The 18551-nt window shown below is 41.7% G+C and overlaps 1 protein-coding gene across 2 annotated transcripts; it reads right to left on the bottom strand.

The window, feature by feature from the left end:
• Positions 1–3077: 3077 nt before the first annotated feature.
• Positions 3078–14710, bottom strand: dok1a (docking protein 1a). Of its 2 annotated transcripts, XM_047364720.1 has the most exons (7): positions 14579–14710; positions 13861–13939; positions 6261–6391; positions 6068–6178; positions 4809–4878; positions 4401–4570; positions 3078–4308 (listed from the first exon to the last, which is right to left on the bottom strand). In XM_047364720.1, exons 1-7 carry the CDS (start codon positions 14633–14635, stop codon positions 3412–3414), a joined length of 1515 nt encoding a protein of 504 aa, XP_047220676.1. In that variant the 5' UTR covers positions 14636–14710; the 3' UTR covers positions 3078–3411. The 2 variants fall into 2 exon arrangements, with proteins under 2 accessions (XP_047220676.1, XP_047220677.1); XM_047364721.1 differs by lacking the exon at positions 13861–13939 and having other exon boundaries at positions 14579–14659.
• Positions 14711–18551: the final 3841 nt, after the last annotated feature.

The following is an 18551-nucleotide window of genomic DNA, read 5'->3' on the forward strand; positions in this document are numbered from 1 at the left end:
AGGACATCAGAGGATATCAGAGAACATCAGAGGGCATCAAGGAACATTGGTGAATACCAAATTACATCAGGGAACACAAAGGAACATCAGAGGAATTTGGAGAACATTTTCTAGCTCATCTTCTCTAGGTGTTGCTTTGCAATTCGTTTCCATGTTTATTTTTTGTGTTCTTTGAACATTCAGAATAATTTTTGTTAGATCTCCGATATATTTTTCCCATTGGTTTGACAGTTTCTTTGTGTTTCTGTTCAGCTTTATTGGGGTTAATTAGTCTCCCTCCCTCAGCTTACCCCTCTGCCACACCTGCTCCTCACCATCCTCTAAATAACAAACAAACTTCCCATGTCATTTCTCACACTTCCCTCAGACTTCAGATTCACGATTGTTTCCCGCTGGATCCTTCGGTTCTTCTGCCAGGTTCTCCATTACGATGTTTTCTTCCCGTTTACATCCATGCTGCTTCCCTTTGGGTCATCTTTGTAAGTTCTTATTGTTTGTCATTAAATATTCTTCACCTCTCCACCTGTGATCCTGTCTCCATTTGGGTTCCATTGCAAACCAAGCATAACAATTAGCTAAAAATGTAGCATCCATCCATCCATGCATTCATGCATCCATCATCTATACCCACTTACAGTTCCATCCCAATTAATTTGAATATAAAGAAAGATTTCAGTATGTTTTGTCACTCGGAGCAGAAACAAAAACATTAAAAACAATAAAAAATCGGTTGTAATAATAATAATATTAAAACCTGCAGTACGGTTATGTCCTCTAGGAGCTAAAAGGAGCACACAGCACTAACATCAGCAGGAGGTACGATGCTACTGCAATCAGAACAATGGCCAGGACGTCACACAAACACAATAAATTCATGTTTAAAAAAAAGTCTGTTGTTATTTTAGCTTTACCAGCTGTTCCGCAGCAAAAACAGTGACATAACAGTTCAAAAAACGTGATAGAGAACAGAGAAAACTGAATGGACTGTGAAGATGTCTCCGTAGCACCTGGACAGACTAAATCCAAACTTCTGGCTCTCCTACAGACTCCAAGTACACAAATTTTATGCCTAAAAAAGTGGATTTTGCATAATATGTCCCCTGTAATGTAAAGTTTCTCTTCAACGTTTGTTTTTTTTTTTTTGTTTTTTTTTTTTTTAAGTGCCTTTAAGTGATTTAAGTTTCTTTTAAAGCAGAAACTTAAAGATTTTTGTTAGGTTGGTGTCATGTGAAGCTCGTTAGTTTGCCTCGTGTATAAATGGTTCTGCTGGGTCTGCTGGATGAGACTCTAGCATTGCACCTGCAGTGTCTTCTAAGTCCACCTAACAGCGATCATGTTTGGGAGGTTTCACACAGAACGTTGGTGGTGTGGTAGACCCGAAGTTGTCATGTTCTCCAAAGCATGGGTGACGTTTTTTCAGCTTTCAGCTTCTGACCCACAAAACCCTAGAAGCAGATCATTGGTTCAGTTTTACAAAAATGGTTTTGAAGCAATTTAAAACCAGAACATAACAATATCAGACCCTCTTGACACTGGATGAATCTGCTGTGATCACAATCAACCCAAATAAGGATGGACTCTGCAAAGCTTTGGTGAGGTCCTCTGGGATTTTCCATCGTGGAGCCCGACAGGTTCTGGACGGTCTTTGAGGTCATGGTTTGTTATCTTACTGGCAGCGTGCTGCAGTTCTGGGTGGAGCATAGCGGCAGCATGTTCATGATGTGAGCTGGACTCAGTTCTTGGTTCTGACCCCAGTATTATGATAGCGTTGTGTTTTTCTGCATGTGGCTGCGTCCAGTTATGTTGAAATAAGGTGATACCAGGCCCGGCCCAGAACTTAACAATCCTGGCCACATGCTGGACTGGGAGCTGGAACCAGCTCCCAGTTTTAGTCCGTGAGGCAGACACCCTGTCTACTTTTAAGGTTAGGCTTAAAACTTTCCTTTTTGATAAAGCTTATAGTTAGAGTGGCTTAGGTTATCCTGAACTATCTCTGTAGTTATGCTGCTATAGGCTTAGGCTGCTGGACGACATAATGACCACTTTCACTCTCTCTGCTACATTCTCCTACTACTCTCCAATTTTGTATTATTTGCTGTTATTTAAGCTTTTAACTTTACGTTATCTCTCTTTTCTCTTCCTAGAAGCTACACCTGGCCTGACTCTGTATCTACCTGAGACACCTTCTACCTATGATCCACTTGTCGCCTGTCTTTCAGTGTTTAACCCTTTCTCTCTCCTAGACATGGCTACTGGCTGAGCTTCTACTGTAACTAACTCTATGTGCTCTCTTTCAGACTCTAACCTTGAAAACTGGCTCAGAGTTTATCTGATTAGCTGTCTTTCTCTCTTACATGAAGACACTAAAGGAGCTACAGCCTTTAATGTTTCACTTTTCCTTCCCATAGAAAGTACTCCTAGATCAGTGCTTCTGTGTTCTTTTTGTGTCTCTGCTTTGTTCTCTCAAACCCCCAGTCGGTCGTGGCAGATGGCCGCTCACACTTAGCCTGGTTCTGGTTCTGCTGGAGGTTTCTTCCTGTTAAAAGGGAGTTTTTCCTCTCCACTGTCGCTACATGCATGCTCAGTATGAGGGATTGCTGCAAAGTCAACACCAGTGACTGTCCACTGTCTCTACATGCTCATCCAGGAGGAGTGAATGCTGCAAGTCACTGACTGGATGCAATCTGCTGGGTTTCCTTAGATAGAAAAACGTTTTATCCAATTTGAATAAATAACTGAATTTGATTGCCCTGATTGAAATTTTTGGATCAATTTAGTGTTTTAATTTAACTGTTTTTATTTACTTTAAAGTTCTTTTTTCTTGGTTATTTTTGCTGAAACAAATAAAGAGGTAGAATATGGACCGATTCTGGCTCATGGGTCACATCTCACCCATGTCTGCTGAATGCAAACAAACATGAAATATGTGAATTTATATAGAACGGAATATGCAACACTAAAGCACACTGCATTCGCATAGAAAATAAATGGCAGGTAAAAACAAAATCCAACAATTACAATAAAAACAGAAGTCGGCTGTTAAAAACTGAAGTTCAGTGACTGAATTACAACTGCTGTTCAAATTAAAATATTTAATGCATTAAAGATGAACAATGCATGTTAAATGTCGACTGGTGAGACAGTCAGATATACAGTAAATGTTTATATAAAATTTTACACAGTTGAATTAAAGCGGTTTAGTTAAACTCTACTTACACAAAGCATAGTACCAAACAAATCCCAAAAAGGTGAAAAAAACGAAGCAACTGGGCTTCAGTTCCTGTAATTGAAGACGATTCACTCTTCATCCGAAGGGTTTTCTGAACTCAAAGCCAGTAAGGGAGAAGTTCTAAGTTGTTTTGGAAAGAAACAGATTTCAGTTTTAGTGGTGACAGTTAGCGAAGAGCTGATTTAAATGATGCCCAGGTTTTCATAGACGACATCACCGAGAGGTTCCTCTCTGGATTTGGTTGAGGAAGAAGCCGATGTGGTGACAGACGCCGCTGAGTTTTTACTTAAAGTTGTCGCTTTGCAGACTTGAGCGTAAAGGTGGGTGAATGGATCGGGTTTGGGTTCAGTCTTTTGGCACTCTGAATCTGTTCTGGTGACAGGCTCAAAGTAAATGGGTTCATCAGCCGTTTTTGCTGTCTTCTGCAGAATGGGTCGTTTGTTCTGGTGTGGACTGATTTTATCGTAAACCTCTGAGTAAACTGAATCCAGAACATCTGCATTAGGGTGGGGAATTGAATCTGAAGTGGTGGGAAGAGTAGCGTCAGGTTCCTGTGAACATGGTGGTTTCAGAGGAAGAACACTCGCCGGGTCAATATACTGAGCTTTGATTGGTTTGGATATTACAACAGATGAGACGTAATCTTTAGGATAAGCATATATCGGGTCTGAATGGCTGCTGTGTTTATCTCCAAAGCTGTTGTCATGCATAGGAACCGATGGGAGTGGCATCAAGGTGATCGGAGCAGGAGCACCTTCTGATGGACCAGATGAATCTTCTTGACTCTTTGCCATGTCGTCAAACACAGGAGATCTCCTGTCCTGCATTCTGAGTTTGTTCTCCATGGTGGCAGACATGTGGGTCATGTCAGGGATTTTGGGAAGAGGGAAATAAGCCTGAATGGTGGTCACAGAAACTTTCTCAATGTCCAGGTTTTGGTGTCCAGAAGCAGCAAATGTAGATTTTCGTTTGATGTTGCTCTGAATCAGGGAGAAGATTTTCTCTGCCTGCTGGGTCTCAAAGGAGAAGGTTCCAGAACCGGATTCACAGCGCCGACCTGCTTCAATATTAAAAGCCACCTGGTATAAAACAGAGTGACGGACAATAAATATGTCAACAACCCCCATATCAAACAAATGAGATTACAGAAGACTCACAACCCTTCTGGTACCTTATTGCTTCCATATCGCCTCAGTAGTTCATACGGCCACTCCATAACAGTCTTCTTCTTGGCATCTCTCAGCAGCAGCGACTGTTGTTCCACCTGCAGCCAGTATGACCCCTGCAGGCCACATCGGGTCGCTGCATCGGTCTTCTGAATCACCACCCAGAACTGAGGGGCTGGAGATGAGAAAGTAGAAGTTCATATTTACCAGATGTAGGATCAGTGGGCGAGAGGTGGAGTCTCTCTGATACACAAAAATTTAATGTAAATTACTACTAAAACTTCTTTCTTTCCAGGTTTGTGGGTTCTGACAGTTAATAGAAACATACTTAGCACATTTAGGAAGATCGATTCTTTCTTTATTCAGAGGTTAAAGACAGGATCTGCAATAAAAACAGGACCAGAAAGGATTACCTTCATCTGCTGAGGCATAAATCTGGTTCTCCTCCATGTGGACCTGACTGGATCCTGAACTTTTTTCTCTCTGTAGGACAGAAGCATAAAAACAGACAACCTTCTATATACAGCGAGGCATCTATGAAAAAGGAACACAATCATCTGAGTGGAAATAAAGTTGGAGACAAGAACAAAGACACTAAAATATCCGTTTTTCTAAACGGAGATGTGTTTCCAGTCAACAGATACATAAACAAAACAGGAACATAAAGCAAGAGGGACTTAGAGGAAATCTGTATAAAGAGAGCTCATCTTAGATGGATGCAAAGACTGAGGACACATCTTCTGGACAGTTCTTCTCTTCCTTATGATCCAAAAACTTCCAACAGGAGATGGATCTGACCAGACAAGCTCACACTCTCTGTGAAGCTCCAGGATGAGGTCTGCCATCCTTCTGCTGGAAAAACCACGGAGCTCCTGGGAAAACTCCAGGATCTTCCTCTGAATCATCTGCTCCTCCATCACAGCTTCTGGTTCTGTCAGACATCCATCTTAAACATGGACTCATCTGTCCCCAGGAGAGAGGTCCACCGTCTTTGTTTTCAGAGAACTTATCGTAATTCTCAGCAGAGTTCAGATGAGGCTTCCTGAGTGTGGAGCACAGTTTCTGGGTGTTCTGATGATTCTCTGAGGTTCTCTTGGGTCCAAGTGGATGTTACTGATCACAGTAACATTGAGGTTTTCTACCAGAGGACTCAAGGGTCCTTCTTCAATAAAGTCCAAGTTGCAAAAATGAATGGTTTAAATGGGAACTATGAATCTCCACCAGTAGGTTTGTATGTTTATGGCCCAGATCTAAAAGAAAATTTCTGAATCATCTCTGAATTTCACTTTTACTCGGTGCAGAAGACCTCTGTAGCCTTCAAGTTCAAACACTGATTGTGTCTCCACCAGCTTTGAAATCCCTCCAGTCAGTTTCTGAAGCCTTCATGCTGCTTTTAGGCATCTGAAATAACATTTATTATCATGACATCAAGTCCAATAATATTTATTACACTACATTTTCTAATTCTGGCTGAATTTAGAAATTATTGTGACTTTATATTGTGTAATTATTGCTGTTTATGCAGTTTTCTTTCTTACAGAAGCACCTTGGAGAAGTTGCAGAAGCCGTTTCTGTGCTACACCATGACAGTAACGATCATCTAATAAACTTCTGTTCTGTGGGTTTATTTACTAGTTCCTGTGTGAAAGTTCGCAGTCAGCGGTGAAGATACCTGGAAGCTGCTTTGACACAGTTTGTCCACCCACTCCACACAGTCATCCTTGAGAGCAGCAAACACCAATGTTCTGTCCTGGGTCTCCACACAAAATGCAGACATATTCTCCTGCACACAGAGAGCAGTGGTTATAGGCTGATTGTACCAAACAGAACCAGGGGAACCGGACAGATCAGGCTGAAGGACCAACCATTGGACAGGCCTCAGCGTTCGGGGGCAGCCTAAGAACTGTCATCAGCTCCGACAGTCGGATCACCTTCATCTTCCTGTCCCCGTGAATCTGGTGGCGCTTCTGGACTCCAGGACTGTGATCACCGCCTCCTACAGGACAGAGACAGAACACACAGAAGACAGACTGGTTATCCTGAACGCCAACAGGTCATAGGTCACCCTGCAGTTTCAAGATGTTCAAAAGGAGGGTTTATAGAACAGCTATTCTTCCCAAGAAATGTTGGTTCTGAAGACATAAATACAGCTGCTGGTGTAAAGCTGCAGCATAAATTCCATCCTGAAGTCATTTTTGACAACCCCACCTGAAAAGATTTTCTTCTCATTGAGGAAATACTTGGGCCAATCCTCTTTACTATATATATGCTTCCAATAGGTCAAATTATCAGGCAGCATAGGATAAATTTTCACTGTTACGCTGATGATACTCAGCTTTACTTATCCATAAATCCTGATGAACCCAACCAGTTAGATAGACAACAAGCATGTCTTGAAGACATAAAAACTTGGATGACTTTAAAGTTTCTGCTTCTAAATTCAGACAAGACAGAAGTTGTCGTCTTTGGACCGGAGTCTTTAAAAAAGAAACTGCTTAGTCAATCACTTAACCTGGATGGCATTAAATTGACCTCCGGTAATAAAGTTAAAAACCTTGGTGTTAACTTTGACTAGGACATGTCATTTAAATCCCATATTAAACAGGTTTCTAGGATTTCCTTCTTTCACCTCCGGAACATTTCCAAAATTAGAAATATCCTGTCCAGGAGTGACGCTGAAAAACTAGTCCATGCATTTGTTACTTCAAGGCTGGACTATTGTAATTCTTTACTATCAGGATGTCCACAAAATGCAGTTAAAAGCCTTCAGCTGATTCAAAATGCTGCAGCAAGAGTTCTGATGAAAATTAAAAAGAGAGATCATATTTCTCCTATTTTAGCTTCCCTTCATTGGCTTCCTGTTAAATCCAGAATATAATTTAAAATTCTCCTCCTCACATATAAAGCCCTTAATGATCTAACTCCATCATACATCAGAGATCTGATTGGTCCATATGTTCCTAACAGAGCACTTTGTTCTCAGACTGCAGGTTTACTGGTGGTTCCTAGAGTCTCTAGAAGTAGAATGGGAGGCAGATCCTTTAGTTATCAGGCTCCTCTCCTGTGGAACCAGCTCCCAGTTTTAGTCCGTGAGGCAGACACCCTGTCTACTTTTAAGGCTAGGCTTAAAACTTTCCTTTTTGATAAAGCTTATAGTTAGAGTGGCTTAGGTTATCCTGAACTATCTCTGTAGTTATGCTGCTGTAGGCTTAGGCTGCTGGAGGACATAATGACCACTTTCACTCTCTCTGCTACATTCTCCTACTACTCTCCAATTTTGTATTTGCTGTTATTTAAGCTTTTAACTTTACGTTCTCTCTCTTTTCTCTTCCTAGAAGCTACAGCCGGCCTGACTCTGTATCTACCTGAGACACCTTCTACAGATGATCCACTTGGCGCCTGTCTTTCAGTGTTCAACCCTTTATCTCTCCTAGACATGGCTACTGGCTGAGCTTCTACTGGGACTAACTCTATGTGCTCTCTTTCATCCTCTAGACTTGAAAACTGGCTCAGAGTTCATCTACTTAGCTGTCTTTCTCTCCTAGTTGAAGCCACTAAAGAAGCTACAACCTTTAATGTTTCACTTTTCCTTCCCATAGAAAGTACTCCTAGATCAGTGCTTCTTTGTTCTCTTTGTGTCTCTGCTCTGTTCTCTCAAACCCCCAGTCGGTCGTGGCAGATGGCCGCTCATACTGAGCCTGGTTCTGGTTCTGCTGGAGGTTTCTTCCTGTTAAAAGGGAGTTTTTCCTCTCCACTGTCGCTACATGCATGCTCAGTATGAGGGATTGCTGCAAAGTCAACACCAGTGACTGTCCACTGTCTCTACATGCTCATCCAGGAGGAGTGAATGCTGCAAGTCACTGACTGGATGCAATCTGCTGGGTTTCCTTAGATAGAAAAACTTTTTATCCAATTTGAATAAATAACTGAATCTGTTCAATGGTTAGTTATTAATTAGAATGTATGAACCTGACTTGAAATCTGTATGATTGGATTGAATTGACTTAGCCCATTTTAAACCTTTCACACAATGCAACAAGAAACAACACACTCCAATTATTTTTACCTCCACCTTCCTCCCTCCCTGTTGGTTGGAGTAAGGGGGAGTCAGGTTTAGCCTAAACCGGCTCAGTTATGGTTGAGGTGCAAACACACCCTCCATTTCTGCTACCTGTATAACCCCTTCTCTTTTCCAATGGTTATAATCAGTCTGACAGAGAGAGGTATCCCAATCATTGTGGGTTTTAGTATAACAATGGCCACCAGTGGGCTCTAGATGGACAAACTTTATCAGTTTATTATTTTACTTAGTAGCCCTACACATAGCCCATTCTAAAATGGCCAAATTCTAACACTCAGTAGTCTAATCTAACCTCAACCAACAACCCTACACCATTCTAAACCCTTTGTGAAGAGCCTTGAGATGACATGTGTTGAGAATTGGCGCTATATAAATAAAACTGAATGGAATTGAATTTCAACCTCACTGTGAACATTTCCACATGTAGATGGAGATCTTCACATTTAGGAACATGTTGATTTATTACAGACACTGGGGCACAACAATGATGAATATCTGTAACTATACAGATACATTCAAATGTCTCAAATGAAATATGCCCATGAATACGAGATTAAATGTTGTAATGACATGAACGGACCACTAGAGGTCTATGTTTTACTGTCTGCAGAGGAGGTTATCCAGGAAACTGTTGGTTCATTATTTAAACTCAGCTTCAGTTCTAAAGAAATATCTTAACAGAAAGCAAAACTCCTTCTCTGTTATTAATTATTAAAAGAGTTTTAATATTTTTTGCTTTTTTCAGACCAGATATTTGTTCATGAAGTTGGATGTCCCAAGGTCCTCCATCTCACAGCCTCAGAGACACTTTCAGCCATCAGACCTTCATCATGAGGTCATCACTCAGACATAAAACACCCTGAAATTAAAACCTAAAGCTTTAAACCTCCCATTTGATCCATGTGTTTAATTTGTCCTCTTGTCTCAGTTTGTCTCCTCAGATCATCATTAATCTTCTCGGTGTCCTACTTTCTCTTTCTTGGATGATCAGAACATGATAAATGTTCTCAGCTGCATGTGAGCTCATACAGATCACTTAGAGAAAATCTGCGTCATGTAGCCAGAGCTTACATAACACCGTCACCATCTTCAGCTCATTTAGGATGTCAGATCCACAGCTCGGGTTCTACTGCTGCATGTAAACCCCCCAACACACACACACATACACACCACCACCACCAACAACACCACGCTGCATCCACCACTGGGCTCTTACTCCATGATCTTTTGTGACACAACATGATTCTTCAATCTCCTCGCGCTCATGTCGTGACAGACTTGTAGCTTGGAGAAGATCCTCTTCCTCACTTTGTGGGGTCAACGAGAGCATTATTGATGCTGAGGAGGAAAACTTCAAGTCTGGTTTTCATTTTAAAATGTTCAGTCCTCCTTAAATTAGTAATAGATTTAACTTGTAATCACTTCAGCACAAAACCATTTCTGAGTTCCTTCATGGCAAAAATGAAGCAGAACTTCTTTCATTTCTAAGGTGGAAATAAAACTTCAGACACTTTTTCTCTTCAAGTCTTAAAGTAAATATGACGACAGATCAGGAGTCAAAAAGAGTGAACAGCTGAGTCCACTTCATTATCCAGCAGCCTGTAGAACCTCCTCCACCAGCCTGCAGAACCTCCTCCACCAGCCTGCAGAACCTCCTCCACCAGCCTGCAGAACCTCCTCCAGAAACCTGTAGAACCTCCTCCACCAGCCTGCAGAACCTCCTCCACCAGCCTGCAGAACCTCCTCCAGACCCCTGTAGTACCTCCTCCAGAAACCTGTCGGACCTCCTGCGGCAGCAGTGACTCTCAGCAAGTTTTCTGTCTGACTTCATCGGTCTCTCACATCACTGTGGAGATGTTTTGGTCTACTTCTCTTTGCCGTGTTATTTCACTTTATTCAGGGTTCTGCCCAGCTCTCTGAAGGTCCAACCACACCATTTCAATGAGAGGTCTAGACTTTGACTAGGTCTCCTCTTTTTAGCCATTATGTTGTAGATCTCCTGTTATGTTTGGGATCATTGGGGGGCATTTGTGTCCTGCAGAGGTAACAAGTAGCCTAGTTTGAATCCCACAACTTGCCAACCCTGGGTCCCTGAGCAAGACCCTTATGCCCTGAATGCTCCCCAGGCGCCACACAATGGCTGCCCACTGCTTCCTAAGGAATGGGTTGATTGAAGAGGATCATTTCTCCATTGTGAAATCAGTAAAATCTAAATTATTATTTCTATTTATATTATTATTGCTCTGTTGATTACCACACCTCAGCTGTTGGACAGATGGACTCAGGTTTGACTCCAGAATACTTTGGTAAACAGAAAAGATAATGGTCCACTGACCCAAGGTGCCCAGATCATCATCCCTTCACTACTTGAGAGTTGGTATGAGCTGTTTGTGGTGATCTGCTGTGTTCAGTTTTCTCCAAACATGGTTCTGTCCATTATGGTCAAACATCTCTATTTTGGTCTCATCTGTCCAGAGGACATTGTCCCAGAAGCCCTGTTCTTCATCTAGATGCAGCTCTTCTGCACAAAGCTTAAAGTCTTGCTGCCACCTTGTTTTAGAGAGAAGAGGCTTTCACTTTCATCCCTTCCAAACAGCCAGACTGGTTCAGTATTTTTCTAATACTCCTATCATGACTTTTAACCTTTAACCTGATCACTGAGGTCTGAGATGGAGCTCTTGGGTTTTTGGTCATTTCTCTGAGCTTCAGGCTCTGACAGCTGTCTGAGATGTCTTCCTCTTGGGAATAATCTTTCTCTCTGTAGAATGATGGACTTCAGATACTTTGGAGATGATCTTCTGACCCTTCCCAGGTGGATGAACAGCAACAGTTGATGCTTTGAGGACCTTGCTGATGTCTTTCTATTTTGGCATTGTTTCAACACGAACATGTTTGCTCCAGAGGAGAAAAATGAAAGGATTCAAGCTTTTATCGAGCTTCTAATACGGATGGAGACCTGGGCCCGTATTCACAAAGAATCCTAACGCTGAAAGGAGCTTCGAGTAACGTCGTTCTAAGAAAAAAAGTTCTCTGGTGCTGCTATCTCCTCTCTAGCTTCTGAATGCAGCAGGAACCAGAGCTGCTCACATTCCAGGCTGATGCTGAAAGCAGAGGGAACGACGCATTGATCTGCTGGGAATGTCTGTTGGTTCCCACCGTGATCCCAGAACCAAATCTACCTTTAACACTCCTCTCTTCTCCTCCACCAGCAGGTTCTGCTCCTCTGTTCACTTCGCTTTTCTCCGCTTTTTTAATACTCCGTTTTTGTTTTGGTCGTTTTACCAAATTAAACCTCATTAAACAAGAAGAAGATCACAGGAAAATGTTGACAGGTGAATGTCCACATTAATAAGAAATAGATGAAGTATGAAAACGACCAGCATGGCGAGTAAACATAATAATAAGCAAGTCAGAATAATGATGAGCGTGTAAATAAGCTACGTTCAAACATGTTGATGCTGTGTGGGTGTATGTGGGGGTGGTGTTCATCTCCACAGACTTGAGTGGGTTATGTTCCAGGTAGTTCTGATCGCACCAGTGTACCAGCCAATCCACCTCCTGTCTATATGCAGACTCATCACCGTCCTGGATCAGTCCAATAACAGTGGTGTCATCTGCAAACTTCAGGAGTTTCACAGACGGATCCACTGAGGTCCAGTCATTAGTGTAGAGGGAGAAAAGGAGTGGTGAGAGAACACACCCCTAAGGGGGGCCGGTGCTGATGTTTTTTGCCTGGTAGAAGATGCTCCCCAGCCTCACCTGCTGCTGCCGTCCTTCAGGAAGCTGGTGATCCACTGACAGGTGGAGGCTGGGATGTTGAGCTGAATAAGCTTCTGGTGGATGATGTCTGGGTCGATGGTGTTGAAGGCTGAGCTGGAGTACACAAAGAGGATCCTGGCGTACGTCCCTGGGTGGTCGAGGTGTTGCAGGATGAAGTGTAGTCCCAAGTTGAATGAATCATCTGCTGACCTGTTTGCCTAGTAGGCAGACTTCAGAGAGTCCAGCAGGGGGTCTGTGATGTCCTTCAGGTGCTTCAACACCAGTCATTTAATCCTGTGATGGTGGGTTTCTCGGGTACTGGATGATAGTGGAGCGTTTGAAGCAGGAGGGAACCTCACACAGCTCCAGTGACTTGTTGAAGATCTCAGTGAAGATGGGGCCAGTTTGTCTCAGGCATGATGGGGAGACATTATCAAGTCCTGAGGCCTTCTTTGTGTTCAGGTGCTGAAAGATCCTATTTACATCTTCAATAGCAACATAAAAATATGCAGAAAATGAGAGAGTAAAGCTCTGAGGCAGCCATCAGTGGCACCATCTTGGATCTTCCTTGTCCAGTCTAAATTCGGTTAATTTCTCTCCACTGATTAATGGGAGAGCTTTTGTTTTTGTTTTTATTTTTTATTTGCAACAACCAATCACAGTTCTTAGAGGAAAGCGTCACACCTATCAACAGGGTCAACCACACCTCCTCCCTAAGATAGGAGTTTCTGTCGTCTCCTGGCTCAGGGTCGCTCTCAGCAGCAAAGTGAATCACTCTGAAGGTGAGACTCCTTGTCAGGAATGTTTAGGATAAGTTAGGAGCGCTCTGAGAGGACTCTCAGGATCTTTGGGAATATAGACCCAGATCATCAGTGATCTGCTCAGCATTTCCTAGCTGATGCTTTCTTTCCTCATTTTCATGGTTTCAGTTTAAGGTCTTGATCTTTTCCACAAGCTGCTTCTACATTTGGGTTTGGTCATGTTGAATAAATAATCTGTAAATCAATTTTTATACCTTCCTAAATCTGTTGAAGGTTGTTCAGACCTGATGAACATCTCCTGGTGAGCATCTCTCCTCTCAGAGACAGGGGACACTCTGGACAGGTCTGATGCATATTTTCCAGGAGACAAAACCGATGTGAGTCAAAATCCAACATGGCGACAAAACTTCTCCAGTCAGACCAGCATCCTTTATGCAACCATTTAGTTTTGGTTCTAATAGAACTGCAGCTCTGATGGCAAACCCACCTCATTTATAAACTTTGAACCGTTTTTCTCCTTGTCACAACCTTCTCATCTGTTGATGAGAAAACACTTGAGAATCATGTGAAGGGTTTCAACCGATTTCTGGTTATTTATCCCACTCCTCATGCAATCAAAGCTTCACAGGGGGTCCTGAACAGCAGAGCTCCCTTCCCTGGGAGGATAACAGCTTCCATAAACCCTGTTGATTGTTCCTGATAAGATAATGACACCTTGATATCACTCTGCAAACCACAGACACCAGTTTAAAAGGGTGAACCAGTGAGTTTTCCTTGGTGCTGTTGACATCAGAGCTCTGCAGATAGGAGATTTTTATGTTTCACTGGTTTGTTTGATAGGATTTATGATGACATGAACCTTACCTCCCAGGTCCCTGATCTCCAGTCGACCCACTCCACAGCTGCTGTGAGGGAACAGAGACAGCCAAACTGGTTTCCATTTCTGGAACAAAACATGAGGTGAAAAATGTTTCAAAGTTGACAGAAGTTTCAGTCGGATGCACATCATGAGGATGACACATTTCCTTTCAGTCTGACACACCTGGTCAGGTCTACAGAGATGGCTTCAGCTCTCCTACGTGTGACACTGAGGTAAATATGAGTCAGGTCTTATCTGTGTAAGGTAGCACACCCTCACACACACACAGATCCAGAGATTTAAAACGTTCAGAGCAGAGAAGCCTGTTTATTCCTCCTGAATCCTGCAGCATTGGTTTCCCAGTGGTTTCCCAATGGTTCCTCAGGGGTTCCTCAGACCATTTGTATCTTCAGAGAGCCAGAGCTGTGCAGGAATGTGCTGGGAGGAATCTCTGCTCTGTCTCAACTTGTTTGTTTCGATTACTGCTGTTTCATTTAAACTCCTCACATTAAAGGTAAAGAAACATCTGCTGATCTCCATAAACTCTGAAATCTGAATCTTTTGGTTAAAACTAAACATGAATATTATTGAATTTAGTATTTTTATTAGTAGCCTTGGTTTTTTATTTACTTCCAACCAAATCAAACAGTTCATCTCCAATCAGAATGAAAACATGATTCCTGGTAAACTCTCACAGCTGCAGAGAAGGTAAGATCTACTCACTTTGTTGGGTTTGCGCGGCTGAAGGAAAACTTTCCCTGTTTTAGTGTGAGATTCCATGAAGGAAGAACCACACCTGACTGCTGCTGCTGGAGGACGCAGAAACACTTCTCTGCTCAGGATTAAGGTTGGGCTACGGTGAGACATTCCTGAAATATGATCCTCACCTGCTGGAACACACACACAGACACACACGTCATTTAAAAGGCTGGGTTTCTCAACAATGAGGACAAAGTCCAGCATTCATGCAAAGATGAACTTCTCATGATATTAATAATAAATTATTATTCTGACTCTGGGTTTAAACATGCAAAAATATTTTTGTATTATTTTTATTTTTAAACTTGGATGCATGGTAATCATCTTACAAAATCCAAGGGTCAAAATAAAGCTACAAAATATCATTAAGAAAAACTGCTGATTTTTTAGGTTATGATGTTTCCTATTTTTAAATATTTTTTTATCCACTTTAAATAAATTCAGTGGATTTGTTGATTTCTTTAGTTTTGTTTGTTGTTCTTCACACAAACAGATTTTCACAATATTTTAGTTTTTGTTCATTTTTTATGTCTTGGTTTTTGTTCTGAGCAACATGTTGCCTACCTACAATCATGATATAAAGGGGAGCTTTTAGTCAAATTATCCTGATTTACAGACAAATTCATTCAGTTGTCTCAGGTCAGATAAAAACCTAAAATGTGAAATTTAAATTAAAACAGAAGATGTTCTGTTTTGTGTTATTTAAAGTTTGCTTAATGAAAATGCTGCTGCTTCAGAGGACGAATTATGCAAAAGTACACCAGCTTCTGAAGCAGCTGCAGGAAAAGGTCACAATTTAATGTAATGAAGTGATAGCTCAGGAATGAAATCTGCTGCTGCAGGAACATCTGCACACTTCTGCACAAAGCTTACAGGCTCCATCAGTGGATCTGATGACACAGGGAGGAGTTTTAAAGCAGTCAAACAAATTAAATAGAAACATGTTTTTACCAGAAATAAAATAAAGTGTTTCTCCTGATCTCCTCACCTGTAGGGACTTTATAATGCCTTGATATAAACAGATGTAAATTACACCTCTGACTGCTCAAACAAACCTTTCTCCCATCACTAGAGACCACAATCCAAATCTGATCTACTGTCATCTTCCAGAAGGTCAAAGGTTAACAGATATTATCTAGATATTTTTCAGATAAAGTGCGGAGAAATGAGAGATTTGGACATTTTAATGCAACATTATTTAAACCAGTAAAGTTATCTGTCACAATCAGGTTGCGCCAAATGCTTCCACTATTTAGATCTACAGAGTTATCTAAAATCTCATCTCTTTTACAAAAAGTTTGGTTCAGAGAAAAACAGAACACATGGACTGTCAGGGGAAGCAATAACTGGGAGATGAATAATAATAAAATCCAGGAGCACATTTAATGTGAGGAATCATCATGTGTTACAGGGGAACAGGTGGAAGCAGGAGTAACTGAGGACATCTAGTGGCAGAAACAGAGTAGAGCAAACAAGAAGACATCAAACCGGAACTCCAGCAGGGACAAAAACTTGTAAATTAGGATTTAAAAAAAGAACTTCATTTAAAATCAGAAAAACCTGAAAGTTCAAGTTAAAACCTACAAAACATGGCTGGTGTTGTGTCACATTTCTGAATGCCTCAAAATATGAATACATTTCTACATTTAAAGAATATAAAACTGAATTAGCCAATTGTGTTGTTTATTTATGCTGCTATAGGCTTAGGCTGCTTTCCTAACTCTGACGCTTTCTCCTACTACTCTCCAGTGTGTTTGTTTATTTAGTTTATTGAACAGGGATCATGTATAGGAGCATTAATATCTAAGGAAAGTATTCTTTATACCAGATTTTATCTCTCAGAGCTAATTTCATTTGCAGTCCCTGACACAAACATATATCATACAAAGAACAATACAAAACTAATTCAGAGCACATATACAGTTACAACCCTAATATTGTACTTTAACAAATAAAGGTTTAAACAGAAAAACCTAAAAATAATAGAAGTATTGCTACAACTTCCTTTTCCTAGAACCCACTACCCATCCTACTTCCCCCAGAATATCTGCCTAATCTCACAAAGTATGACGTTTTTCCCTGAAGAAGAAAATAATTCCAAATGATCAATGCAGGCATTTCTGATTGTTGGTGTTTGGATTCTGTTGGCAGTTTTTTCCAGAGTCGTATTGTTTGGGGCAGACGGCCTAAAATGCTGGTTTCTGCCCACTAGATGTTGAACATGTCTCTCTGCCATGCTCTTTCTTGCTTTGTTTCAGTTCATTCAGATGTATTAGATTTCATTCTTGTGTTTAGATTACATTCTGGATTTCCTGAGTTCGATGTTTTAGTTTGTATTTCCTTGTAGATTATTTCTTCCCTGTTTATGTTCTTTATTTAGTTTCATGGCTACTTTTTCTGTTCACTTAGATGTTTTCTGTTACGTCCCTAGACTTCCTGCTCATCAGTGTTTATTAGCCACTCTTCCTTTTCGACCAGTTGTTCCTGATTTCCTCCTGATGAGCTCCCAGTGTTCATTGGTCCATTCTCCACTCTACACCAGTACTTATACTTGCTGGTTTCAGTCCTCTGCTCGCTTCGCCGTATCTATGTCTCTGTGTTCCTCCCTGAGTTCCGTGTTTTCCGTCAGCCATTATTAAAACTTACCATGCGACTCCTGTCCTCCTACTTGCGCTTGGGTCCTGCACCTCTAACCCAAAACGACCACTTTATGACAGCTACTCTGTGTTTAACCCTCTCTCTCTAATGGACAAAGCAACTTCTGTGACCAACGATGTTCTGTTCTTTATTCTTAACGGCATAGATGTTCCTCCTGGCTTGGGGTAAAGCTTCAAACTGAATTTAATGGATAATTTGAGATATAAAAGTGCCCAAATTTAACCTTTTGGTTGAATAATTATAGATTTGTCTCTGTATCTGTTTTTTTTGTTGTTCCAGGTTAAGTGTGTCAATGTGTTTCCAGAATAGGATCTGTGACCCTAATGGATTAAATGCACTGAGCCAGCATGACGAGGGACATTTTACCACATGACATCTTTTAGTTGTGTTCAGCTTCATGAAAAAAGCCTTTTATGTGTCATAAATGCATAAATGTGGGTGGTGGAGAACAGGAAGCTGGTATAACTGCTGGCTATCAGGGATATCACCTCTACAAAACACTGGACAAATTTAGGTGCTGCTCAAACACAGAAGAGACGTCTGGTTCCAGGAAGGTTGCAGACGGCGTCATCTTGACTTAGATTTAGATTTAGGTGCCTGAGCAGAGATTAGTTCCCTGGCTTCTTTCTAGCTTCTGAATTATGTAGTTTGGTTTTCAAGATGTGCCTGCAGGTCACATTGTGTTGTTGTTGATCCTGTAAATTATCGCCTCTCAGAGGGAAATCCTTTGTTGGATTTCAGCTGTTGCAGCTGCTCTGGAAGATGCAGTTTGACAGGTTTGGACTGAAAAGGCCACGGAGGATCTGCAGCAGCAATGAGCTCCACCTACAAACACACAAACAGTCTTTCTGAGTCTGCTGAGGCCACAGACTGAATGAGATCTACACTGACAGCAGGGACCGGAGGCGGGTTGGTGGAGGTTTGTTCAGAGACCATGGGCTAGATGAACACAGCTCAGCTTACCTGTAAGAAGGAAATGATTGTATGATCAGCTCTGCTGGTTGGAGCTGATGCAACCATGATGATGAGTATCTGCAGGCTGAGGGAAAGCTGATCAAAGCCTGGGAGCTGTACTGCAGCAGAGGGTAGAGCAGAGCCTGTTGGTGGAGATCATTTCACTGTCAGCAGCAGAATGGCCTAAATGGAGGTCATCGCTTCCTCTGAGGAAGGTCGGATCCACCGACTCCACGCTGTCCAAACAAACAGCAAAAAGCTGCAGAGATGCTCCAGTTTTATGCAGGAACCGAGTAAGGGAGGAGCTGAGGGTTCCTCCAAAACT

The sequence above is a fragment of the Girardinichthys multiradiatus genome, chromosome 5, assembly GCF_021462225.1.
Source record: "Girardinichthys multiradiatus isolate DD_20200921_A chromosome 5, DD_fGirMul_XY1, whole genome shotgun sequence".
Lineage (NCBI taxonomy): Eukaryota > Metazoa > Chordata > Actinopteri > Cyprinodontiformes > Goodeidae > Girardinichthys > Girardinichthys multiradiatus.

What these genes read in the sequence shown, in the direction of transcription:
- dok1a (XM_047364720.1), bottom strand. Translation starts at nt 14,635, where the DNA reads ATGGAATCTCACACTAAAACAGGGAAAGTTTTCCTTCAGCCGCGCAAA. An exon ending in AGCCGCGCAAACCCAACAAA is followed by an intron (nt 13,940 to 14,578) that starts GTGAGTAGATCT and finishes GTTTTGTTCCAG; the next exon opens with AAATGGAAACCAGTTTGGCT. An exon ending in GGCGATATGGAAGCAATAAG is followed by an intron (nt 4,309 to 4,400) that starts GTACCAGAAGGG and finishes GTTTTATACCAG; the next exon opens with GTGGCTTTTAATATTGAAGC.